Raw genomic sequence first — 26,915 nt, forward strand, 5'->3', positions numbered from 1 at the left:
CCTCCCTTTAGGACAGTGATGGTCTAGAGCAGGGATCAGCAAACTCCTTCTGTAAAGGGCCAGGTAATAAATATTTCAGGCTCTGAAAGCCACGTGGTCTCTGCTGCCATGACTCCACCCTGCTGTTATAGCTCAAAAGGCATAAATGAATGGATGTGGCTGTGTTCCAATAAAATTTTATGCACAGAACAGACGGGGGGTGGGGGGTGTGGGGGGGATTTGGCCTGAGGGCCCTAGTTTGCCAGCCTCTGATCCTTCAGTGTGACTTAGGACAGGACTATTCCCTTTCACTGGTATTACCAGGAAGTGTCTAAGTCTACACAGGTGATTTTCCATACAATTCAAGTTTATCCAACCAAGAGCAGTTTACTGAAGCTCCTTGTTGTGTTAGAGCATATTTTATACTTTCCCCGGAAAAGACCGGCTAGTTTGTTGTTCAGCAAACTGTCTCCGCCTTTCTCCTCCAGCCAGCCTCCCTCGCAGACAGGCGCAGCCATGTAACTGTGTGCTAGCCAGGGGGATGTGGGAGAGGGCTGTGTGCCTCCAGGTCTGGCCCAGAAGAGCTCCTGCCCGTTCCTACACACACTCCCTTCTCTCCCCCGCAGGAGGAACACAGAGGCTCTACAGGGTGGAGAAACCCCAAGATGGAAGGCGCCTGGGTACCAAATGACTGCATGCCGACCTGCATTAGACTGCAGTGTGAGAACGAAGCCACTGAAATGGTGGGGGCTGATTACCAGAATTAGCCTACCTTGAACAATTCACTTTCCTATCTCTTTAATCAGATGATACAAAACACAATTGAATGCTTTGCTGATAACTTAGGGTCTTTATTAAGAAGGCTTATTATTGGTCTCTATGGTAACACATTTCAAAGACTCCTTTTTGGATTTCCAAGCTCTTTCCCTCATGTTTAGTCCCCACTGTCATTCCTCTCTCACCCTTCTTCTAGGTCCTTCCCCATAGTTTGAATCCACGGTGGGCTGAGGAAAACAGACACCATGGCTGGGTAACATCTGCCCATTGAAGAAGAGTTACTAGTGGTCTGACCGAGAACCTAAATGAGAAGCGCGGGCTCGCCGACAACCATTTGCAGCCTTGGGAAACTCCTTGCACTTACTTTCAGGCTTAGCGCTGTGTTCCAGAGAGCTGAAGTTACTGGAAGCTCAGCATCTCTGAAAAGAGTGGGGCATTTTGGTATTGTCTAGCCTACAAGTTTTCAAAGCTTTAATTCTCCTACTAGTCATCTTGGGGGAATCTACAGTAAAGGTTCTAATTCTGTCCCTTGACATGCATGGGCTATTCAACTTTCAAAATACTGTCACTTCCTGATTTTCTACACATAGAGGATACCCCTCATATGCCCCAAATCTGTTTTTTTGTTTTTTGTTTTTTGTTTTTTTTGCGGTGCGCGGGCCTCTCACCGCAGCGGCCTCTCCCGTTGCGGAGCACAGGCTCCGGACGCGCAGGCTCAGCGGCCATGGCTCACGGCCCCAGCCGCTCCGCGGCACGTGGGATCCTCCCGGACCGGGGCACGAACCCGTGTCCCCTGCATCGGCAGGTGGACTCTCAACCACTGCACCACCAGGGAAGCCCCCAAATCTGTTTTAAACTCGCCTTTCCTGCTTAATTATTTTGTTGACACCTATATTATAGGAGCTGGAAGAATCGACTGGAAAAGGCTAAACAATTTTATTCCTGTTCCAGACGTGGTATATTATCTTTATATCTTGGGACAATTTAGCAAGGAAACCCAGCTGTGCTTTAGACCTGGTCTTTGGGTTATTCTGATCGGTGGGGCTGCGGTCCTCTCCCAGCATGAGATGGGCAGCAGGAAACACATTGGTGGGGCACATCACGGGGAGAGATCTGGGGAGAGGCCTACAGACTCCACATACCCTGACAGTCTGATTTCACTATTTTATTGAAAGAACCAAGATGACCGTATGTAAGTGATCCTTTTGGTCTGTTTCTTCATCTAGAGAACAAGGAGGGTGGAGATGACCTGGGAGGTTTTCGCTAGGTCTCTCACGCTGGAAGCCTATTGTTCCATGAAACCTGGAACCAGCACCACCTTCTGAAATGATTCCTCATCGTCAGTTCTTATTTCTTCTTGCCATTTCTGCTGATCATCCAGAACTGACCACCCTACGCGTAAATTTCAGCATCTGCAAGGGCAATAATATGTTCTGGCATCTGCCCAGCCTGGGTAACCTTTTTGCCCCAGGCTGACCTTGTTGGTGACCTTGGGGATCCCAATTCCAGCTCCACTCTCCAGGATACACACCCTCTCCGTATGTTTCCCTAAGGTGGCTTCCCCGCTTTACTCTCTTTGGCTCCAATGCTAGAAACCCAGTTTGGCCGCCAAAGTTTATTTCCCTGGAGCAAGCTGGATGCCCCTGCATAGCTATGGCTGTGGCGGAGCCTTACTCCTGATCTCTCCTATTAGCAGCGTCGCTACTGCTGCCCCCGCCCACTGCTCCCAGGAGACCCCGCGACTTTCACAAGAAATCACTGCTACAAAGTGGCTCACTCGTTCGTAAGGAACTATGTGTTTATTCATATATATTTTATATCGTAACAAATGTGAATTAATTTCAGGGGCCCAACTACCCAAGCTAGTATCTATATGGCTGCCTGTACAACATTTCTCTCTCAAAATTCTCAAAACCATCTGGCATCAACTACTGTATTGTGACCTGTTAAAATAAGTAACAGCTGTGATAATCCCTCTCGATTTATGGCAAGCTATAAAGCTTTGCATATACTGGCAGTGCATATAAGATAATAAATAAATCCATTATCATTCTGTGCTGTCTTGATGGGAATTATGATGATTTAGCCAAAATGGAGCCCCATGGAATGCATCAGAGAAGCACGGGTTTTGCCCATTCTGGCCTGCTTTAAGCCCCCAAAGACCAACCTCACTATTTAGAGCTCCTAGATGTTTGCAAACTTTATCCAATGTAGATGCATCCTTTCTGAGAGAACATCATTCCCATCATCATTTCAAAGCCTTCTTTCCTGATGGTGAGTTTCCAGAATTCCTCAGCATAGCCAGACCATCAAGAAAACCAACCTATGTACAATTCAAAAATGTGAAATAATTTGTAGCGCCAAAACTAAGAATTGGCTTGGAACTGTTAGCTGTAAGCTTATGTTTACAAATACTGCCAAGATCCCAGGTTGAAAAATACTATAGCACGGTCATCTCTCTAACATAGACAGTATGTGGAAAAAGAAAAGCTGGTAGCTGGCAGAGAAAGCAACTGGGCAGCTTTGATTCTAAGTAGAAGTTACTACGTCCACTGCACATGAATTTCAAAAACTTAAGGGGATGGGGAAGGAAACTAGCATGAAATGGCTCTTTACTGTGTACTGGATGTTACACCATAATCTCATTTAATCCTCACAACAGCCCTATGCCTTAGGTATTACCAGTCCTGTTTCATGGTTGAGGAAGTTGATGCTTAGAGAGGTTAAGTAACTTGGCCGAGGCCATCCGGCTAAAAGTTGGGGAGCTGGAGTTTGAACTTGGATCTGTCGGATTCCAAGATTCATGCTCTTTCCACCTCACCACACTGCCTTCTGGATAGCTGTTCACAATCCTTGAACACTATGACCCACATGGTAGATAGTATTTACATGGATGACTCGTTGTCATGGCCACGGGCAATTCCTACCCCTTCTGTCCCACTTACAAAGTCTATCTGAATGCAGGTGAGAGTTACCTTATTAGTGGAAGAACGCTGAACGCATATATATGGAATCCAAACCCATTTTCATTTATATATTTTAAAAATTGCAAATAAGGGTGCTTGGTTATCGTATCGATTTCAAAAAAGAGCTACAGTACTTTTCAGCTCTTCGTGGAATCTATTTCTCCACCCTGAATCTGAGCAGGCCTGGTGACTTAATTTGGCCAACAAAATGTAGCGGAAGTGACATTGAACCTGTTCGGAGCCTACGCCTCAAGATGCGTTCCAACTTCTACTTCTGCTGATCTTGGTGCCTCCCCAGGCTTACTGCCACGCTGTGAAGAAGGCTGGGCTAGGCTATTCTCTTGGCTGATAAGACACACGGGGCCCACTTTCCCCCTCATTCTGACCCATGGCCTGCTAACCACCAGACATGTGAATGGGGCCACCCTAGGGCATCTAGTGCCAACTGAGTGACTACAGACACACAAGCAAGCCCTGCAGGGCTCAACCAGAAGGACCAGCCATTCAATTTTAAGCCACTAAATACTGGGGTGTTCTGTTACCCAGAAAAGACCAACTGAGGAAGTTCATTAAATTTTTAACCACTTGTCAAAACAGATGCTAAGGGTTGACAATTGTTCATTTAAGTGCAGATATCAATAAACTAAAACCTCCTTTAAAAAAACGAATTTCTTTTTGGTGGCTCCAAATATCGCCATAGCTCAAAGTCTTCACATCATCTCATTTATTTATCACAGCACTCTCATCCCGTGAAAGTGCCAATTCAGCGACGCTTCCTATGAATAGCCTTCGGTCCCAGAAACCCACCTTCCCCTCCTCAGTCCTGGGCTGGCCAGGCTGATGTTGGGTCGCGTGGTCTGGGGAAAAGACTCGCCAAGGGGAGTGGCCCAGAGCCACCCTCAAGAGTCGATCAGTGGATAGAAGAAAGTGAAGGAGAGAGGATGTGTTCAACCCCAGAACCCCCTCGGGGAAAAAGAGGAGTAACGCCCTGGAACAAGAAGAACTACAGTGTATTAGGGTGTGGTGGCGGTTTTGTAATAGTCAACAACAGCGGTCATGGCCGTCTTCTTAAGAAGAGAGGGTATCCAAAGACACAGGTGGGCAGGGGGAAAGAGATGCGTACCCTTCTCCTTCCCACACACCTGGGAAACTTACAGATGGAGACCCTCAAAAGGAAGAAAAGACTAATTACAAACTAAATTAGGGCCACACTCAACAATCTAAGAAAGGAAGAAATAACGGTTACAACTCAATACCTCAAACGGTAGTCCTCAACCTTGGCTGTACGTTGCAATTTCAACATAGTGAACTCAATTCCTGCACTCTTAATTGCTACATTAATTACTAACTTTATTCAATAGGAAAAACATTCAGCATGTGGAGTTCCTAGCAGTTTCATCAAAAGCCACTTCTTTTGAAGAAAATGCTGGAAAGTAACACGTGAGTTGATTATTCAACTATCTTCACACGTGGGTGCTTGGGCTTTTTTCTTTTCTAATTTTCTTAGTAAACCTGGGAACCTTTGCACTTTGAATAATTTCTCTTTTCTTTCTCTCGGTGTCCTCTAGTTATACAAACACAAAACATAATTACAGAGGCAGTATTGACATCTATATACCTATGGTTTTTTCATTTGGTATTTACAGTGCTGAGTGAATGAATTAATTTAGTTTATTTTACTTCTTGGGAAAAAGTGTATGTGATGAAAGGGGGCCCCCGTTAGTTGACTCCGGCAAGGTTTTATAAGGAGCGTCTAAAGGAAAAGGAGAAAGAAAGAAACCTTCTTTGTAGCTCTGTGAAAATATGTTGGTCTGCGCCCTCAATGATTTTTCTACATTTGTGGTTCAACACGTACTAATTATGTTCCCGAAAAGGGGATGTTTTACTGAGAAACTTTATGAATTCAAAAAACAAACGACCCTCTCTATACCAGTGTTTGCAGCTTTTCCCATTTCAGGCTCTGACCCTGCTTCGCAACAGCTTTGCCCAGTTTGAGAACATGGATTCAGGCTCTGGGCTGGGACCTCCGTGAGTTGCCTTCCAGGTGGAATCAGAACTGAAACATCCGGATCAGAGGAAACAGAAGAAGAGTTATTACGTGCCCAATTGGGAGGGAAGGTTTCTTCATTGAAGGATGGGGTCAAGTTGAACAACAGAAAGAGAAGTGACCGGGTGCACCCCCTATGATGTACCAGAAGCTACACTAGAGAAGCCAGCTGGAGTGTGACACAGAGGACAACTGAGGCATAGTTTGGCCTGTTCTTGCAGGGTGTTTCATTTCTACGAAGAGTAACTGATTTCTAAAGAAGGAAGGGTACCAGTGGGAAGTTTCTGAAGAATAATTTCATAATAAATGGATCATGTGTTGAAAGTTGCTTTGCACAGAGGAGCTCCTTTACTCAAATATTTATTAAGGAACTTAAGATTTTTTTAATTGAGTTTTTTTTTTAAAGGAGAGATAATAGATGCTTCAAGTGTTCACTTGTCTGAACCTGAGAGACACAAGAGTTTTAGGATTATACAGATGCAAATGTCAGTGGGATGCGTAAGAATGAATGTTTCTGGCTTCCTGGGATATACATTACACACCCAAGGTAGCCCAATGACGATGCTGGTAGAACCCGAGAGACCCGAAGGAAGGACCAATCTGAGGTCATCCCTGACCACTCCAGTGATTCTGGATGTCACTTTGTGACTCGGGCTTTAGGCCTCCTTCCCCTTCCCTCAGGCTGTGGGCAGTAAAGCCCCATAAACAGAGGCTTGAATACAGCCAGTCTCCAGCCTCAGAGTGTTCCAGAGTTCATCTCTAAGTTCTTCTTTTTAATTCAAGACAAATTTTCCCATGGAAAAGAAGTGACCAATAGCATTTAGAGTTCCAAGTTTGCCCATCAAGGCTTCTTTCTTCCGCAGTATTGCTGGGGAAATCTGCATTTGCCGTGAACAGGAGTTGAAAACGATACCGGTATCGTGGTAGTGAATAAATGTTAACATAACTCCAGAAGACGGTTTTAAAAATTAATCTCAAATGCCAGTGCCCAACGAAATGCAAGACTAACTAGACAGAATAGTGGGCTGACGGAGACCTTGGGGTCTACAACTGGAGTGTCTTATCTCTTTGAGGATTAATAACACTGGTTCTTTATTAGGCCCAAGATCACTAGAAAGATTCACTCATTCAAGGAAAATTTTTTGAGTCCAAAATCTTATAAATATTATAGCAGAGATGAAAGACCTAGACGCTGCTCTGAAGAAGCTCACAGAACAGCCGACTAGAAAGACACTGCTATACACGCTTTTCAGAGAGACTTACACATACTCCCGAGATACAGTGTGTTGTGTCTGAGGGTTCAGGAAGCCACAGGATAAACGTGGGGAATCTTCCTGGACCACTAGTTCTACTCAATAATTGTTTGGGGGGAGACTGTTTTATATTAAACAATGCAGAGAATAGTGCAGATTTTATAGATGCATACAATTACAAAGAAATCTTAAAGATCTCTGGAAGGCTGCTTTGGGCCATACCCGAGTATCCCCGTCTCCAGCTCCACCTTAGGGGTACTAGTTCATCCTCTGCCTGCCCTTGGAAGCACCACTAAAATATAGGCATGTATAGCCTATGGGCTACGGAAGGGGAGATGTCAAAATCCCCCTGGGCAATTCCAGGAAGGGCTTCCCAAGGAAGGTGATGCTTAAGCCAAGGCTTCCAAACGGACTAGGATGAAACTGGTCACGAAAACATTCTAGGGAGGGGACAGCGTATACCGGCCTGGGGGGGTGTGAGACAGCGTGATGTGATGAGAAAACGCAAACAATTTTGCACGGCTAAAACTCCCGGCTGGTGTAGGGAACTTCAGAGACACATGCATTTTCATCTCAAAGTACTAGAAAGGATGATGAGTCCAGGAGTTCTCTGTTCTAACCAACAGGTAGTGCTGTCAGCACAGAGCAGCTGGGTAGCTATCCAGAGCAAGCGGCCTTGGGAACTCTGGGAAAGCAGATGATGGTATGAAGATGGCCAAGTGTAGAAGGGAGACATTTAAAATCAGAGTTTTGCAACTCCAGGAAGAGCTGTAATCATACCTGCTACTTGTTACTTTGCTCAAAAACTTTGAAGGAGATAAAGTATAATCCCTGCAAACACCTTCACCGGGACGCTGAAGTTAGGACATCAGAGGACAGGCTATCCCCTTTCTCACCACTGAGAAACAACATCTGAACTGCCAACACTTGCAAGCAGCGGTGTGGGAAATCCTGCATTGTAACTCCTTGACCTGCCACCACCTCTAGCACTTGTTAATCTATCACCTTTTATGATTCCAGAAGACATTTACAGCCCTCTCCTAGGAAATGAATATTTGGACAATACGTCACTGATAAACAATGCTGGGTAATAAATATATCAGTTACAGGCCGTCAAGTTAACTAGCTTAGGAACTGAAAGAGAAAATCAAAGGCCTTACCTACTCCACTCTTGTTTTCTGAAGACACGGGACACTACTGGTTCTGTCCCTTGTCTGACACCTCAGCTCACAGTCTCATATTTCGATCGGGGCCACCTCTGCTGATCGGCTTTTGCTCCTTCAAATAAAAACGAAGTTTCCTTCACTTTGGATGACCTAAGCAGAGACTGTAGCGTAAGCCATAGCACAGCTTTTAACTCTTAACCTGTATGATAACCTCAAAATATCACTCCCACATTTAGTTCGGAGTCATTATTTTCAAATTCTTACAGGCAGAGTATAACCTGGTGGTAAAAAGCCTGGGCTTTGGAACCAGACAGACTTGCGTCCAAGTCCTGGCTCTGTATCGTCTGAGCTGTAATCGTGGGCAAGTTATGTAAATACCGTAAGCCTCATTTTCCTCATCTAGGGAATGAGCATAGTTGTGCCCGCCCCACAGGGTTGCAATGAGGAGCGAGTGTGACAGAGCAACTTGCATAGCCCTGCTGAGCACACAATAAGGGGTCGTTAAAGGACTTTTAATATTAACATCCTGGATTTCCCCAACCTCTGGGCCCCAAATCTCCTCAGCCCCCAATGACAATGGACAGACCCCTCTCAAAAACATTCTATTAATCATTTATGATGCAAAGTACGTAGCCTTCTATTGTAACTGCTAAACTTTAGAGGAAATAAGTTTCATTGCTTCTTTCCAGAAATACCTTTCCTCTGTGACCCAAGTGAAACCACAGGAGGATAAACAGATTAGAAGAAAAAACATATCGAGTGAATATTTTTTGAAGTTGCTGAAATGAGTTGTTGAAAACAAAGACCCAAGAGAAATGCTAGCATAAGCCACTGGTTTTATATTTATACCTCCACGCAAATATCCACCCACTACTGAAATTATAAACCAGCGTATAAGGTGTTATATTGAGAACTGGAGTAGCGTTAAAAGCATCTGTTGATACTTGGTTGAATCTGCTTTCATTCTGCCAGAGGTGAACTAATATTGACCAAAGTCTGCCAAGATATAAAGATGAGAGTCAAGTCTCAGAAAAAGGGGTAAAATTAGAGGGAAAAGGACCTCTAATAGCCTCCCTTCCCTAGGAAGGACCCTGCAAGGTTTACTCACGACACCATCTCCCGATGGTGATGAGGACGACGACAGCACACAGTTATCCAGCCCTTATCACGTGCCAAGCACTGTGCTCTGTGCTTTATTTTCATTACGTCGTTCAGTCTTCACAACAAGCCTGTGAGATTTTGCCAAAGGAACCTCAGCTTAGAGAGCTAAGACCCTGGAATGCTTCTACTGGCCAACAAATTCCTACCAATCCATCAAAGTAAAGCTCACCTCCTTCAGGGAGCCTCCTTCCCTTTCCCTCTTCACCTCCTCCATCCCTCGTTCACTTTCTCTTCAATCATTCTGAAGCTTGGTTTGTTTGTTTGTTTTTTAATAGACATGCTTGGACTCGTAGTCATACACCAGTTTGGTTTGAATGCTCTTTCACTGAGTGCTGGTTGTGTCTTTGGATGTAACTACAATACCTTAAAGGTAGGGTGAGTCCTCAGTTTTGCCCCCAATATAGGGCAGGATGTAGGGAGATTCTGTACCTACAGAGTCTGATCCAGGCCTAGATATCTATGAAACTGCAATGAGTTGGATTTTCGCCTTTGACCAAGTTTCAAATTTCATAGTTATTTTCGGCTTGATACCCTGGACCAAGGGGAGAGAAATGTCACCGTGGTACAGAGAGTTCCAGCCACAAGAATGCTGTGGAACAGGATAGGAAGTCATTTTTTATCCTTGAACTCAAAAGCTTCTCTTCTTATATGAATCAAGGGTACATCTTATCTGCCAGGGATTTCTTTCGAGTCCATCAGTGGCTGGGCCGGCCACCCTCCTCTAAAAGGAGACAAAGAGAAGTGGATGTGATTTGGCCGCAAAGCACATTTTTTCCCCAGCAGAAAATGGAGTGACTTTTAGCTTATCTGCTGTCACCTTGTTAATGTGATCATTGTTCTCCAAAATAAAATCTCCTCTTCTTGCCCATGATGTCTTTAGCGTAAAAAGAAAAGCGGCAGCAGCAGCAGCGGCAGCAGCAGAAGCAAGTAAATGCCACGAGGAGAGAGGCAGAAGGGAAAAATAAAAAGGCTAATCAAGAAAAGCTACAAGTCAACTGCTTTTCAAGGAAAAGCATTCAATACACAATTAATCTTAATTCTCCCAGATGGCCATTTTGCTTGCTTTCCAAGGTAGCTGTGGAAAGTACCAGAAACCCGTGGCCCCCATCATCACCTCTGGCTTTCAGAGCAGGAGCTAGAGGCCTGCGTTAGTTGGGATGAGTAATTTATTAACCATTTAAGCCAAGGGCCCTGTGGCCGTTGATGTGTGCCCCCGGCCTGTTCCCGAGCACGTCCTTATTTCAGAATTAATCATCCGGCTCTATCTTGCTGGTGAAGGTTTCCAGGGATAAAAACTTAGATGCAAGAGGGATCCTAGCTGCTAAAGGCCAAATGCCATCCATGGCAAGCATAACACAAAGACGAGGTGGTGAGAGAAGAGTGATGTACTCTATCTTTACGAATAAATCAAAACCTCTTCCTCTCTCTGTTGTAGAGGGGGGGCCAGAGGTGAGCAAAGATAACATTCCTGGGAGGCCTCAGTTCGTCAAAGCTGAGGAAACATTTGCATCTTTCCCCTTATTGGTGTTTGACATTTGGCCTCTGCACGCTGAAGAACCAGTCCTGTGGTTCAGATGTGAGAGGATACGGCTGAGATGAATTCCCTTCCACATCTCCTTTCTGCCATTTGGGGAGCCAGTGGTTGTCAACACACTCAAGGTCAGTGACTTACAGCCACATGCAAGGCCAGCATCCCTCAGGAGAGTAGACTTTCTCAGTATCCCTGCTGACCCAAATAGAGGCACCCAGGAGGGAGAGAGCCAGGCTACCCGACAGAGTATTCAGAAGCACAGGTCAGCTTCAGAGAAGACCCAGGGATTCTGCCTTAATCACAGACAAGTAACTTCCACGTAAGTTTACATACAGACGGGTTGTGCAGCATAGAGTGTGGACAGCGGATTACACTTGCTTCTGGCTTTCTGCAGCCTTAGCCCTCCCTGATCTTACCATCTCCTCTACCTTCCCACCCCACCCCCACCCCCACCCCCCCGCCGCCTTAGAGAAGGCAAGAATCAATCCCAAGCAAATAGGCTTTGATTTTCTGCAAAATACTGACTCTATAAAAGATGTTTCACTTGGTTTTAGAAACCAGGTACTTCTTTTTCTTAGTTTTGAAGATCATCAGAGCTCATCCTGTCGTGTTCTCAAAAACAAAACACACAAGCAAACAAAAAACCCCACAAACAAAAATCCACCCAAAACTTGGTACACCTTAACCTATTTACCCCAACGTAGTCAGTTCAAAGGTCCTCTGCGCCATAGGCTACACTTGGCCGGCCATGCCACACCCAACAAGGGAGAGCTGGTCCCTTCCTCCTCTGGCGGGGCCCTGAGGTACCGTGACCAGCCTTTCTGGTGCTCATGGGTCAGTATCCTCCTGACTTGGAAGTCCTCAAGGGCAGAACAGTGTCTCAGTCATGTGTGAGGCCCACAGCCAAGCCTGGTGCCCTGCACAGAGATGCTGCTTCATAAAGTTTAGCTCCCCCGATGCTCGCCTCCTCAAGGCCCTGGCCGTGCCAAGAAGTCAAGGCCCTTACAGAGTGGGCAGTGACCTAGTTGGGCAGCCGGGAAAGAAGCCAGGTCTGGGACAGAGCAGCTCAAATATTCTGCTGAGGAACATTCCGCAAGAGACGGAGAGTAAGAAATTTCGGAGCAATTTCTCAATGGTGAATTTCTGTGTTATGCCGAGCTTTTTCCTGGCTTGCCTCAGCGTGCTCAATCCAGTGTAACACTTGGCTGCATGCCCTTCCCTAGGCACACTGTTGGTATTTTCATGTCCCATCTGCTAGTGCCTCTGGAGGACATTAGGATAAGTGGGTTGATCCAGAAAAGATGCCCACTGTCCTGGCCCTCTGCCTAAGACATGCAAATGGAGAGCAGCTTCCCAGCCATGAAGCTTTTGCCTGTGCCAAAGGCATATTATTTTAAATATGATTATTATCCATAGCTACTATGGTTGGAGCAGTTACTAGGTGAGCTCTGCGAAGTCCCTTGCCTGCATTCGTTCATTTCATCCTCATTTAAAGAATATACAAGGCAGATTTTTACCATCTCTATTTTAGAAATCAGGAAGTTGCAATCCTGTAATTTGACCAAAGTCACACAACTGATAAACGGCAGAGTAAGGATTCAAATCCAGATCTGGCAGATACTAAAGCATCCCCACACCATGCTGCCTCTCATCAAACCTAACTATCTAGAGGATGAAACCCTTAACAACGAGCCCACACAGTAAGACCAATGGAAATTACCAAAGCTGTTCTCTGAGGTAAATTTATAGCTATCAATTCTCATATTTATTTCTTAAATTAAGGATTCAACTTAAGAAATAGAAAAGAAGGTTTAAAATCTCAAGGAAGTGGATATAAAACCAGATAAATGAATTAAAAATGGAAAACCCCAATAAAATGGACAAAACAGACTTTGTCATAAGATGGTGGCAGTCTCCACCTCACTCCCTCTGAATGTGGAGTCCCCAGGAACGAACCAACGGACCTGAGCTGACATTCATATTAATGTGAAAGCTCCGCTTCTGGTAAATATGAATGCCCAGAGATCGGGGCATAAATAATGGCAATAGCTGTTGGGCCCTCTGGCCCCTGACTAGGGCTTGGTGTAGGGGTCTGGGCCCTAAGAGCTCGCCTGATCAGCTTAAGGGGTTCTCACACCTGCCCAAGCCACCGTGACACCCAACAGGAGCCTGAAGCTTGAGTCCCACTCTCCTGTCCTCCTGAAGACCTCACTATCCCATTGAAGTCTACCCAGATATAGCTTATCAGCTACAAGACCTACCATGGTCAGCGCATGGCTGTGCCTGCCTCTGGGTTGGGGAGATTCAGCAGGGGCCGAGGAGGAAAGAAAGCAGAGAGTTTTGTTTTTCCCTGAATTATTCCTGTGCTTATAAGGCAATCGTAGGAAACAATTGTTCCACGGCTTTAAATCTAGTAAATAAAACTCCCTTTGAGATTCCGGGTTGAAAGATGGTGAAGATCACAGTAACTCTACTGTTTATGTAAGAAACACACACCCCAAACTACTACATTTTTATAATGAAACCTGGTGTAATAAAATTTGTGTTGGAGCAAAAAGCAGTCATTCTCCCCTCAGCTTTTATTGTGCTGAATGCAAGAGCCGCCACGTCCTACTTGGAGGCATCTTTGATTAAGGGCCTGGTCTCCCCACTCGTGAGCTGTCCACAGCTGGCGGGGGTGCCATGACCTTGCTGAAACTAATGCCAGAAGATGGCCGAGTTCACAAAGAGCCAGCCACTCTGTGAAGCTTGAGCCCTCTGCCATGTGGCCCTGCAACCTCCTCCATCCCTCCGTGGCCTGCCAGCAACCCCCAGGCCTTGCATCTTCAGGTCTCCAAGGAAAACTGGGTCAAGCTGTCCTAAAGGTCTTTTCTCCGTCTTTCTCCTTGAGCACAGACTGGAAACTTCTGGCGGGCACCCGGAGGGGCCTTATTCCTTTGACCCCCCCCTCCCGTTACTTACTCCTTCCAGCCTGATGAACACTCCCTGGCTGTTCTCTCTCTCCTGAATCCACCGATCCTCATGAGAATGTGTGAATTTAGGTCCTGAATTGTCTCACTCGGTTCCCTGAGGGAAAGTGGGGGTTAGAGTGGGAGCGAACTTCTTACTTCTTACCTAAGGCAGTGGTTCTCAACCCTGGCTGCACACCGGACTCCATCTGGGGAGCTTTTATAGAAACGCACTGATGCCTGGGTCCATCCCCAGAGATTCTGACTGAATTGGCCTGAGGTGTGGCCTGCACATCAAATAATGGTTATTTATCGTAAGCATATATGATATTTGAGATGCGGATTGAACAATTTCTCCACCCCCGCAATTCGGAAACCGCGATGCCCTGAAGCAGCTGACACAGGTTCAGTGGTGCCCACCAGAAGCCGCCCGGTCCACAGGCCTGTTTCCTCCCCTCACCACACCTGGAAAAGCAACTCAGAACAACACTGTCACTGAGCAGGGCTGCAGACGACCATGTTAGTAGTGGTTAGGCCAACGGGTGGTCCTTAGAGCGTGGCCACGCACTGCCTCAGTCTCCGCAGAGACAGTGGAGGCCGATGTGCACTCAGGTGGCTTAGCCGGGCCGAGGAGAGAGCCAGCCTCAGTCGTCACGCCGCCCCCGCCCTGCTGAACGCTCACCGTGACGGGGATGGTGGTGGCGTCTCTAGAAGAAATCTAAGAAAGGCACTGTCCCTGCCATGCCGGAGCCTGAGTTAAAATGGAAGGACTAACCACAGTGCAGGACAAATACTGCAAAGAGTTCAACACTTTCCAAACAGGTTCAATTGTGTGGCTGACCTTATACAGTGAAGAACTATCAGGAAGACGGGTTTAGGACCAAAGAAGTCAAGATGGCCCCGAATAGGTTAAGGCCACTGGAGGTGGAATAGAAACTAGACATTGGGGAACTTGGGTCTGGGGACTCCCACTTCAGGGCTGTTTGGGGGCCCCAGGGAGAGAAAGAAGTCTCTGTGTGTGATCTCAGGATGAGGGCAGGATACTGAGGAGTCCCAACAAGACAGCGGGGGCGGGGTGATGGAGGAGAAGCGAGGGGCCAGCAGGCTAGGCCCAGCGCCAGCCGGTGCAGGACGCGGGGCCGAGCCTAGCCTCCCCCAGCCGCCCAGGCCACAGCCTGAGAATGCTGCCCCGACCGCACCTTGGGATACCCTCTGGGCCCTCTTGGAAGACAGGCCACCGTCAGAGCAGAAGACGAGGAGGAAGAAAGGCTTGTCCTCTCTGTCTTAAGTGGTCCAGCAGCTCAGAAGGAACAGAGAGTTGCCAAGTTGGCCAGCCAGGAAGAACAACCCGGAGTCCCCAGAGCTTAGGAGCCGCTGAGCACAAACGTGAAGGTCATCCCTGAGGGTCAGGCATGGCCTCCCTTGCTCACGTCTGTTCCTGGGAACGGGCTCGCTTTCTCCTCATTCCCCCCAGATTAGGACGCTGCTGCAGCGCGAGCCCCTCTCCCATCAGGCCGGCCTCCTCCCCCCGCCCCCCACGCCGGCTCCCCTTCCCCTTTGTCTTGCCAGGAAATGTTGCAAACCCCAAATACCTGCATTCTTGGGCATGCAGCAGGCGAGAGGCATGCTTGGATTCCCGCTCTGCTTCTTAAGGACGGGCCTTTTCTTTCATCCAAAGCCCTCTTGGAGTCCCAGGGAGCTGAAAGCTGATCTGCTTAAGTCGGCAGGCAGAGCAGGGGGGGTGGGAGGGCGAGAGAGGGCAACCTTCGGCAAGGAGGGTGGCAGATTTTCACACAACATCTGCGCTGCCTCCGGGACTCCCCCCCGGAGGGGGAGATGGTCTCACCCAAGTGCTGGGCCAGCTGCTAATCCCTCCGGGGTTCACTTGAATGGCAAATCAGGACTCCAGGGCAGCCTCGACACACCCTGTCTCCAGAGGAGGGGCTTAGCTGCACTCTCCTTCCTCGGCCCTGGAGGAGTTCCCAAAGCGCGGGTACTTTTTTACAGCCTCCCTGCTCCAAGTGCAATACAGGCCAGGGAGTCAGCAGCACACTGGCCTCACTTGGGAGCTTGCTAGAAATGCAGACTCTCAGGCCCTGCCAGTTGGAGCAGCTCTGCCACGTGCCACGTGGCTATGGCAACAGGAGGCTGGCCAAACACTAACACGCAGGGAGCCACGGCAGCCCAGCCCCGGTGCCAAGCGTCCAGCCGTGAGAAGGGACACACCCCATCCCATCACCCCACGGCTGCCCCACGTCGCTCCGCTCCCCCCACCCTCCTCACCCGGCGAGGCTGAGCCATTCAACAGGTCTGCAAATATTTGTGCACACGCTGAAAGGATGAGGGGAAGGATACAACTGAAGTTTGCTCTTTGCAGGTTGCAAATCAATATCGGATCCCCTCCCAGCCCCAGCGCACACACCACCTGTATCAACATGTCAGACTCTCGCGAAGGCAATAACAACAGTAATAGTACGTGGCAAGTATCTGCGAGCCCTTTCACAGACATCAGCCATCCTGGAGCCTGTTCAGATCGTCCCCTTGGCAAGAAAGGGAGAAGTCAGAGACTTCCACCGCTTTGCTCTCACAGCCTCTATGTCATCCCAGCACATGCTTCACCTCCCAGCTGAACCCAGCAACTGAATCCATGCACAAAAGCTGGAGGGAGGAGACAAGGAAAGGAGAGAAACGAAGGGAAAGTCCGAGAAGAGCGTTTGTTTTGCAGTCCAGAGAGAACGCTGAAACAACTAACAGAACGGGCGCGACTTCGTGTCTGAAGAGCAACTGCTGGGCGCGAGGCTCGGGATGCGTTAGGACAGCCCAGATCAACAGAAAGTCTGCCTGGAACCCGGAGCCAGACCGATTCCTCAGCCTTCCAAGCACCTGTGAGCAGCATCAGTGGCTGGCCTGGCCCTCGCCTCCTCCAATCCTGAGGGCTGGAGAGAAGGTAGAGGGAAAGCCAGCCAGGGAGGAAGGGGGAACAGAGAGAAAGCAAAGGGGGTGGCCCTAGGCTATCCTGGGATTCGTGCAGGCCCTTAAAAGCACTCACGGTGGGCTTCTGAGTCGAAAACCAAGCTAACAAAGTATTTAAAAACCTTTGGATTCCCAGTCTTGCCTCAAACAACAGTCACTCATAAAAAGACTCATGGATGGAAGGAAATGAGGCCGTTGTTTTATTTTCTATGGGAACTCATAAGAGTTTTTAAAAGGTTAGTCTCCTTCTCAGCCCTGTTTTTTCCCTTCCAGTGACCCCAAGCTGAAAAGGAAAAATATTTGCACTTGGTGTTTAAAAACCACAGTGAATTAGCTTTTGTTGTTCATGGCAAAGCCACTATTTAGCGGCCCAGAATCAAACCAGATGTCAGGGAAGAAAGAAGGCCCCGTATCCTGTGAACTTGCCTTTCACCTTTGCAGAAGGGCCGAGGGGAAGGCTGGGCTGAGAAAACAAAATGGAGGAAGTTCAGTGGTCAGCAAACCTGGCACGTGGTCCTGATGGCATTGCTGCTCAGCTCTTTGTGGGCGTCTGCCTGTGGGACTAGAGTGCAACAGCTCTGGGACCCCGGATGCACAGTGCCTCTGGACTTCCAGAAGTTTCTTCTGTGGACAGTAGGCCAACAGCACTATTCCCACAGGAGGCAGAGACCAAGGTGAGCAATGGAGAAGTATGGAGGAGAGAATTAGGAGACAGAAAAGACACAAGAAGAGGTCAGCAGGACTTGCTGGGACACTCAATCTAATCTATCAGAGAAGGTGGAAAAAAAAAACCACCCTAAAAGGAAAAGAATATATGCTCTTTCTGCAGCCTTCCAGGAGAGTATGAGGACGAGATGAGTGTTCGGTTTTTTCAGTCTTGTTTCTCTTTAGCACACCACCCACCACAACTCACAGCTTAAATCAGGCAAAAAAAAAAAAAAAGTTCCTATGGGGCCTAGTCTGTTTCTCCGTTTCCTAAATCTAGCAGCATAAGAAAAGAGGAAGTTCTCTCCACACCAGGACCCTTTGTAACCACTCAACAAACATTTACTAAGCCCTCCCTCTTTGGTCAGTAAGATATTTGGGTGATACCAGAGGCCTTGGCTACTACTCCTGCCCATGAGAAGTTTACAGCCTACTGGGCAAGACAGACATGTTCAGGATAACCACCATAATAATGGCAATAGGTACCATTTTTCAAAATATAATGATGTGCCACTGACTGAGCTTTCCGTATAGTATCTTATTTAACCTTTACAGTAACCCTGTGCAGTGAGTTTTATTATTCCCATTTTACAGATGAGGAAACCGAGGCTCAGAAAGCTTAAAGAACTTGATCAAGACCACACACCTATTAAGCTAGCAGGAGTCTTTGTTTTTTTCACTGATGAAGCCCAAGCGCCTAGAACAGTGCCTAGCACATAGTAGGTGTTCAATAAATATTTACTGAAGAAAGCAGCTTGGGGTGCAAGGAGGGGCTTTCTGGGGCCTTGGAGATGAGCTGGGAAACACGGCTGGGATGTTTGCAAAGAAGAGGGTAAAAGGCACACTGGGAAGAAAACAGGAATTGAATAAATGAACCTCTAAGGAAACACAACTGTTTTACAAAATAGCAAAAATAGCAGGAGGGAGTAGCAAAAGAGCAGGAGGGAATAGCAGTTAAGAGAGGGACCCTTGGACTTCCCTGTGGCGCCGTGGTTAAGAATCCGCCTGCCAGTGCAGGGGACATGGGTTCGATCGCTGGTCCGGAAAGATCCCATATGCCGCGGAGCAACTAAGCCCGTGCGCCACAACTACTGAGTCCGCGTGCCACAACTACTGAAGCCGGCGCACCTGGAGCCTGTGCTCTGAAACAGTGAGAAGCATATGCACCGCTACAAAGAGTAGCCCCTGCTCGCAGCAACTAGAGAAAGCCCCCGTACAGCAATGAAGACCCAACGCAGCCAAAAAAAAAAAAAAGAGAGGAACCCTTGAGTCAGAGAGATTGGGGTTCTGCCGTGGCTCTGCTGCCTATGAGTTATGTGAACATGGCTAAGTCACACAGTCTCTCAGTGCCTCATTTTCCATATCTGCAAAACGGTGATAAGAATATTACCTACTATGGCAGAAACTGTTCATTTCCTACTAAATCTTCCATATTTGCCTTCCCTTTCAAATTCATAAGACCTCAATTTTTTTTAACATCTTTATTGGAGTATAATTGCTTTACAATGGTGTGTTAGTTTCTGCTTTATAACAAAGTGAATCAGCTACACATATACATATATGTGCATATCTCCTCTCTCTTGCGTCTCCCTCCTACCCTCCCTATCCCACCCCTCTAGGTGGTCACAAAGCACCGAGCTGATCTCCCTGTGCTATGCGGCCGCTGACCTCAATTTTTTAAACTGGGTCCATTGCCAGACAACCAAAAGGCTCCACGTCCAGGCCTCCCTTGTAACTAGGGGCTGCTATGTGGCCAATGAGATCAAAGCAATTGTGCTGTGCGATTTCTAAAAAGTCTCTTTAGAACACAAGAGCCACGCTCCTTTCATTCTCCTGTTTGGGCCAATGATGTGATGGCTGGAGCTCCAGCAGCCATATTGGACTGGGAAGATGAGAGCCACAAAGATGTGGAACCAAGAGCTGGTAGGAGCCTTGGTCTCCACACCAGTCCTGGACTTCTTTTACATAAGAGAGGAGTAAAGTTCCACCTTTTTGAAGCCTTTGTTAATCCCCAATGGATATATTTACCTCAAAGAGTTGCTGGGAGGATTAAAAAGATAATACAGACCAAGTAATTGGTGCTGGGCCTTATACATAGTAAACACTCAAACAAAATCTTAGCGATAGCAAGTTTTGCTGCTATTCTTATCACTATTATCATTATTGTTGCAAAATCCAGAATGTTCCCTTATTCTGCATCAGGCTGAACCATCTTCATTCAGTTATTTAATTAATGAGTTTTTAAAAAAATTCCTCAGTATTGTGTCTTTCATGAGAACTTGTTCATGAGTCTTTCTATCTCGGGGTCCCTGATAATAGAACAAAGTATTTGTCTCTGAATTCCATCACCAAATCATCCATACAACCAATAAAAGAAAATCTAGGCCTCTTAATGAAACAGGGAGGGGAGGGGTTAGGACGTTAATACTTCTGAGCGTGGTGACTGGAAAGCCTTAATTAAATTCTAAGTTCGGTCAAATGCCCCTTTTTGGAAAGCGCCATGGCAACTCAGTGCCTCAAAAGAGACTCCCTTTTCCCAACCAGACAGACCTTCACGTTTCGGGACACACACGAAAAAAATGTAAAGATACTATTTGCTTAAAAAGTTCTGAGAGTCAAGCATAGTGCACTGGACTTCAAGAGACTTGCCAAGAACTCTGGATGCTTTTACTTAAATCTCCCCTTCTTAGTGCCTTTCACAGATTGTGTGGTTTGTTCCCGAACTCAATCAATAAATGTTTCCTAAAAGATCTAAGGAAGGAAATAAATGCCATGAGTTAGCAGGCGTGGTTCCCATTGGTCAAAGGACTGGCTGCATTCAAATTACCGAGGATCCACGTAGGAAAACTACAGTATCTCAGGCGCCACCCTAGACCCACTGAATCAGAATCTCTGGGTGTAGGGCCTAGGAATCTGTATTTATTATTATTATTTTTTTTTTTTTTTTTTTTTTTTTGCGGTACGCGGGCCTCTCACTGTTGTGGCCTCTCCCGTTGCAGAGCATAGGCTCCGGACGCGCAGGCTCAGCGGCCATGGCTCACGGGCCCAGCCGCTCCTCGGCATGTGGGATCTTCCCGGACCGGGGCACGAACCCGTGTCCCCTGCATCGGCAGGCGGACTCTCAACCACTGCGCCACCAGGGAAGCCCTAGGAATCTGTATTTTTACAGCTACCCTGGGGATTCTGATGTGTAGTCAGGTTTGGAAGTGTTCTGAAATGCCCCCCTCCCCTCAACTCTCTCTTAGGTTGGGTTACTTTGAAGTGAAGTCTATGATGGGGATTCTAATCACGTGAAGTATGGAGGGGGTACTCTCAGTGGAGGGGGCACAGGGAAGCAGGATGCAGCTGGGGGGTGGGCACGGGACTCGACAAGGATGTGGCCTCAGCTGGAGATGTGGTTCAGCCTGATCCCGCAGGGAGCTCTGTAATACAGGTTACATCATTTGGCAGAGAGCAATTCTCTGGGGAAGGCGGCTGTAGCCTTCAATGGCCGACACTCCCAGCAGCTGGAGGAGGAGTGCGCCAGCTGATAAAGGAGATACAGGCAGGGCACCAACAGCAACCACTTCCAACTCCAACCTGCTAGACTGGAGTGGAGCTGGCCTCAGTACTTTTGTGGCTTTGCTCTTCATGGAAACCTTCACGTGTACACTCCCCTTGCTGACTTGGCCTGAGTTTACCTTTTACACAAGGGTCTTGGAGAAAAGTGTAATCTGTAGGAAGGTTTTCAGAATCCAATACGGTCCTTTCAAGGATCAGGGCGCCTGAGTGGGCACACCAATTACCAATGCATCTGCTGGGGTTATCATTTGCTTGCTAAGTTGTGCCAGGAGCTGGCCCAAAGTCAATATCCCAGAGTCCTTCTCATGAGTTTCAGCCATATTCACTCATGTTCCCGAACAAGCCACTCAGGGACTCCAGACCCCTGGCGGTCCGTCCCCTCTCTCTTCTCCCCTGACAAATCAAGATGCAGGCTACGGAGCTTCCTCTGGCTTGTTCTCAATGACTCCTAAATAGGTCAAATCACTCTGGAGACTGGCCAAAAGCTAATTTTGTATTCACCACTGACCTGTTTCTTTCCTCTGGTACTTCAGGAAAAAGTTGGGTGAACGCCTTTTCTCCTTGTTTAAGTCCCCATCCCCTGGAGCGAAATTTGCTGCCCAGGCCACCGTGATGTATTCAGAGCTACTGCTACCTGGTCAGTGGATTGCTACCCAAGCTTGCTCGCTGCCCATCTGCTGGGTTCTTGTACATACGTGCACATGTGTGGAAAGTTAAAGGCCCAGTAGGCCCCCGTTGGAGCTGCCTGGCCCCAGAGCTGTTCCGGTCCCCACCAGGCTTAACGCCAGGGTCTGTGGAAGGAGTCCTTACCACGTGGTCAAGAAATGGGGAACATCAATGATAAAGCACACCTCAGTTCCCCATCTCTCAGTTGCTTTTCATCAGGAGATCAGACAAGTGCAGTGTACGCAGCCCTCCATCCCCCTAAGGCGCCCCACCGCGACTCGGTCTCTGCTCTCATCAAGGACGTGCCACCATTTTGTTTCTTATATTGGAGCAGGTTTCCAGGAAAGGAAGCAGAGGAGGGAGTGCAGAGTGAGGAGTGCTAAAAAAAAAAAAGGGAATAATATGTTTTCCTTTTGTGGTTCATTCAAATCCAAGTGGAAGCTCAGCACTTCCAACCCAAGTCTGGAGCTAGGAAAATGAAAAACCGAGGCCTGGCTCGACTGTCTCTCCAGAAGCTGCTCTGTGGCAATGCCTTTATTTAATTGTAAGATGTCAGTCTCCCTCTCGGTCTCATCCCAGATTTCATCACTTGTTTTGTTTTGAGACATTTCATTGTTTTTCCTTTCCTTCATAAACTGAGAACTCCGTGCAGCTGAATCTGCGTGGCAATCTGGCCCTACCAGAAGAACGGAAGTCCTGATTCCTAATAGAGCTCTCCTCGCTCTGCCCACGAAATCTGAAGCCACCATGTCAAGTTTCCTCCTGGTAATAATATAATGATGATAAAATGAATATTCTATTCATTCAGCAGATATTTATTGAGCACGTACTAGGTGTCAAGCATTATTTTACATGCTTTGTATGTGCTATTGCAGTTAATTCTCACAACTATTCTATGAGCACACACTCACCATCTCCCATCACTCACATCCCAGACCCAACTTAATAATGAGGCAAGACCAGGGTTGAAATCCCAGCTACCCACAGGAAATACCTGTCACTTGCTTTGCTGAGTGTTTCAGGAGGAACATTTATGTGCAGATGGAGCTGTGTGTGTGCGTGTGCGTGTGTTAAGTCCACGGGTGTGTGCGTGCATGGGTGGCTACATATGCACTCCTATGGAAAGCTCTCCCTTGAGCCCGGATAAGTGCTTCCCATTCATAATAAAGTTGAAAACAAGACCCCAACCTCCTTCACCTTGCATGGCTCCCCACTGCTGTTTCCACAAACTGGGAAGGGAAAGCCAGTAACATACCACTCTGGCAAGGCTGGGCCTCACCCTGGGCCTGAGCTGCCCCTCAGTACCAGAACCTTCTACTGGGCAGGGGCTCCAGTTGACAAGAACAATTATCAAGTACCTGGATCTCCACAAGGAGTCTAGGATAAATTCATACAAATGCAAATGTTTGGGGAGAAGAGGCCAGAGTCTGTCGAGTCACAAGTAGGGGCCCCAAGTTTCCATTTTGGGTCTCTTTACCTTTCACGCTGGCACTCCCTCCTCCTCTCCGACCCCCTCGCCTTACTGAATCAAAACCAACCATTCCTGGGCTTCCCTGGTGGTGCAGCGGTTGAGAGTCCGCCTGCCAATGCAGGGGACACGGGTTCGTGCCCCGGTCCGGGAAGATCCCACATGCCGCGGAGCGGCTGGGCCCGTGAGCCATGGCCACTGAGCCTGCGCGTCCGGAGCCTGTGCTCCGCAACGGGAGAGGCCACAGCAGTGAGAGGCCCGCGTACCGCAAAAAAAAAACAAAAAACAAAAAACCCGAAAAACTAACCATTCCTTACTTTGATCCTTCCCAGCTCCAAAGTGAAAACACCTCACAATGGTTTAAGCATTAGCCTTTCCTACTGAATTTGCATTTTAATAGCAATTACAGGCCTAATGCTGAAAGGATAAACCTGAAAAGTCAGCAGGTGGAAGAGAATGTGGGCACGGAAGGGGAGGAGAAACCAGTGGGCTTTCTATAGTTCTAGAACTAGCTAACGCTTCACTTAAGATTTCTTGGGGGATCTGAACAAAAGCAAAACTACCCAGGAAGGGGAAAGAACACTAAAATGGTCTTAAGAGCAAAGATCATTCAGGGACAGAGAGAGAGCATTAGATAATCTCCAAGGTCCCTAATAGTTCTAACATTCTGATTGAACTTTTTCTTTCTTTTCATCTTTTTATGACTCTGGCTCCTTAGCGTTAAGTGCTGAAGAAAAGACTTGGCTTCCCCAAATCCAGATGTGTTCAAGATGGCGGCACAACTGTTGGCGTAGGTAATTCTTGACCCTAACAGTTGAGTTTATGAATTGAAAGGCATTTTGTGGACCTGGAGACAGGAAAGTTAGGCCACCCAGTTCCATAAGGAGCCAGTGTCATTTCGTGTGAAGTCACTTCAACCAGAATGGCGCTAGCTTTCACTGAGCTCCTGATGGATGTGAATTAAGTTTAGCTCGTCTGGCTACCTCAGATAAGTAAATTCCAGAAGCTTTCCAGTTCCTTTCAGATTTATGAGAAATGACATCATGCACTCAGATTCAGGATTCCTGAGTGAGTCCAACACCAGGAGAATGGATACGATGGAATGATAAAACTGGCTAAAAGCTTAAGTAGTCAACGTGGGGAACAAAGAACATGTGAGATAAAAGTCATTTTTCTCATTTGCTCACACAGTGACAGGAATCCAAGCCCCGACCAGCCACAAAACTTGCAGTAATGGGACCAAATGGTTAGCCTTGGAATTCTAGTCTTTTTCATTTGGGGAGTACACGTAAGAGATTCCCCCAATGTGGCAAAGGGGGTAGCTTTTCATTCTCCTGAATTTGAAATGCTTTGGAGAGGATGTATCAATAATTCACAAACAGAACAAAGTCTTGACTTTCTTTGGCTCTCTCCTTTGAGCCTTGTTAAATTACTTTTGCTGCCTCTGGGTTATAAGATGCTAACCTCGGGGCTGCATCTTTACCCTGAGTCCGTCTGGCCTGGAATTTCATTCCATTGCTTTCTTTTACCTTTTGGAAAGCACACCAACGCATGAAGACAGGAAGACCAAGGGCCAGCAAACCTGCCCTAACTTTCTGACACTGATGTGGAGTTCATCACTGAGAACTTAGCAAAGTCTCCAGGGCCTGGTCCCAACAAGCACACCAGCCTAAGGCCCTCCTGGTGGCATCCCATTTAAGCTTCTGCCATGGCCAATCAGAGAGATCCATTCCAGGGCTGGCCGTGCCCAGCAGTATATGTCACAGCTGCATCGGTAACAACGTGAGATTACTCTACACACGTGAAAACGTCAAACGAGAAGGTCCTGGAAGCCAAGCCAAAAGGGAATCTGCCACTGCTGGCTGTGGCTGCAGGGTGCCTCTCCCGATCCCAGCTGTCTGTCAAACATCCTAACCAGCCTATGAAGAAACCCACTGTGGTGCTAGCTTTCTAGAAAAATAATGAGAACGATTAACCTTTCCTAACCAGGCTTCTAAGCACTGAAAGAACCGCAGGATGGGAAGAATAAGGGAAAGAGAGGAAAAGCTGAGATCTGCTCTCCCCAACATGACAGCCACCAGCTATATCTGGCTATCGAGCACTTGGAATGTGGCTACTGTGAATGAGGAAATGAATTTTTTTTAATTTATTTTATTTTTTTTATTTTACTTATTTATTTATTTTGGCTGCGTTGGGTCTTTGTTGCCGCACGCGGGCTTTTCTCTGGTTGCGGTGAGCGGGGGCTACTCTTTGTTGCGGTGCGTGGGCTTCTCACTGTGGTGGCTTCTCTTGTTGTGGAGCACAGGGTCTAGGTGCCCAGGCTTCAGTAGTTGTGGCATGCGGGCTCAGCAGTTGTGGCTCACAGGCTTAGTTGCTCTGCGGCATGTGGGATCTTCCCGGACCAGGGCTCGAACCCGTGTCCCCTGCATTGGCAGGCGGATTCTTAACCAGTACGCCACCAGGGAATCCCCTGAATTTTTTCTTTCATTTAATTTTAACTTGAATACTCACACTTCAATTGTTGGAAGAACTTGAATATGAACCTTCTTTTTCAATTTTTGTAGAACTTCATGAAATCTAAATACAGATCAAGTATTTTGGATGCAAATTTAGCATCTAAATTGAGATGTGCTATACATGAAAATACACCCTGGACTCTGGAGACTTAATACGAAAAAAGGGTGTAAAAAAATGTCATCAATGTTTTGTATCAATTTTATGATTTGATTTTCATATGATGTTTTGTTGATTTTGTATGCTGAAATGATACAGAATATTTTATAATTATTGGGTCAAATAAGATACATCATTAAAATTAGTTTCACTTGTTTCTTTTGCACTTTTTTAGGCGGCTACTAACATTTTTAAAATATGTAAGTGACTTGAATTGTATTTCTAATGGTCATCACTGACTTTGAATGAATAAAATCAAAACATTCCAAATCACTGCATGTAAAAGTATGGATTATAAGTCAAGAAGAAAATATGAGTTTTTAATCAGCTAAAGTGAATTAACTCACGGTGGTTTGGAGTAAGTTAGCAAAACCCCTCAGTGAGTAGGCCAACTCGGGGGCGCCGGCTCACTAGAGGTTTCCATGCTAAAGCCGGGCTGGCTGCCGTGTTCCACAACAGTGGTCCTCCAGTCTTGGTCAGGGGACCCCTGGGGGTCTCTGAAAACCTTTCAGGGAATCTGTAAAGTCAAAACTATGATCATAATGATACGAAGACATTCCTTGCCTTTTCTGCTCTCATTCTCTCCTGGGTGACATGTGATACCATACCAGCTGGAATGCAGAAGCAGATAGGAGAATCCGGCAGCCTTCTACTAAGCCAGACTTCTATGCAAGATATTTGCAAAAAAAAGGTAAAAGAATGTCACTCTTCTCACTTACATTCGCCTTGGAAAATATAATTATTTTTCTTCAAAATATTTTATTTATAAACATGGAGTATGTATAATGTAGAACATGTACTTATTATTGTTAATTTTGGAATAAACTACCAAGTAAATCTTTTTTACTTCTCAGTTTTAATTCCTAATAAATAAATAAAGATTGATATTAACTCATAAGAGCTAAAGCTCTTTGGGGCCCTCAATAATTTTTAAGAGTGTAGAGGCGGGGGCTTCCCTGGTGGCGCAGTGGTTGAGAGTCCGCCTGCCGATGCAGGGGACACGGGTTCGTGCCCCGGTCCGGGAAGATCCCACATTCCGCG

The 26,915-nt window shown here is 47.0% G+C and overlaps 1 protein-coding gene and 2 long non-coding RNA genes across 5 annotated transcripts in view; 2 read left to right on the forward strand and 1 right to left on the reverse strand.

The window, feature by feature from the left end:
* LOC109548394 (uncharacterized) overlaps positions 1 to 15,462 on the forward strand; it is a 111,857-nt gene extending 96,395 nt beyond the window's left edge. The window contains exon 8 of the long non-coding RNA XR_012329228.1: positions 606 to 15,462. This is a non-coding gene — a long non-coding RNA (uncharacterized lncRNA). The remainder of the gene's footprint in view (positions 1 to 605) is intronic.
* Positions 1 to 26,915, reverse strand: part of NHS (NHS actin remodeling regulator) — a 349,773-nt gene that overhangs the window by 95,291 nt on the left and 227,567 nt on the right. Inside the window, exon 1 of one of the 3 annotated variants that reach the window (XM_073799055.1) lies at positions 15,421 to 15,541. The exons of the other annotated variants lie outside the window; for them this stretch is intronic. Within the exon in view, the coding sequence (XP_073655156.1) occupies positions 15,421 to 15,454 (34 nt within the window). The 5' untranslated portion in view covers positions 15,455 to 15,541. Of the gene's footprint in view, positions 1 to 15,420; positions 15,542 to 26,915 lie in introns of those variants that run through there. 3 annotated transcript variants of the gene reach the window in all.
* On the forward strand, positions 15,962 to 26,030 carry LOC141277597 (uncharacterized). The gene is made up of 2 exons (XR_012329230.1): positions 15,962 to 22,498; positions 23,920 to 26,030. It is a non-coding gene; the product is annotated as an uncharacterized lncRNA (long non-coding RNA).

This window comes from Tursiops truncatus, chromosome X (genome assembly GCF_011762595.2).
Source record: "Tursiops truncatus isolate mTurTru1 chromosome X, mTurTru1.mat.Y, whole genome shotgun sequence".
Classification (NCBI taxonomy): domain Eukaryota; kingdom Metazoa; phylum Chordata; class Mammalia; order Artiodactyla; family Delphinidae; genus Tursiops; species Tursiops truncatus.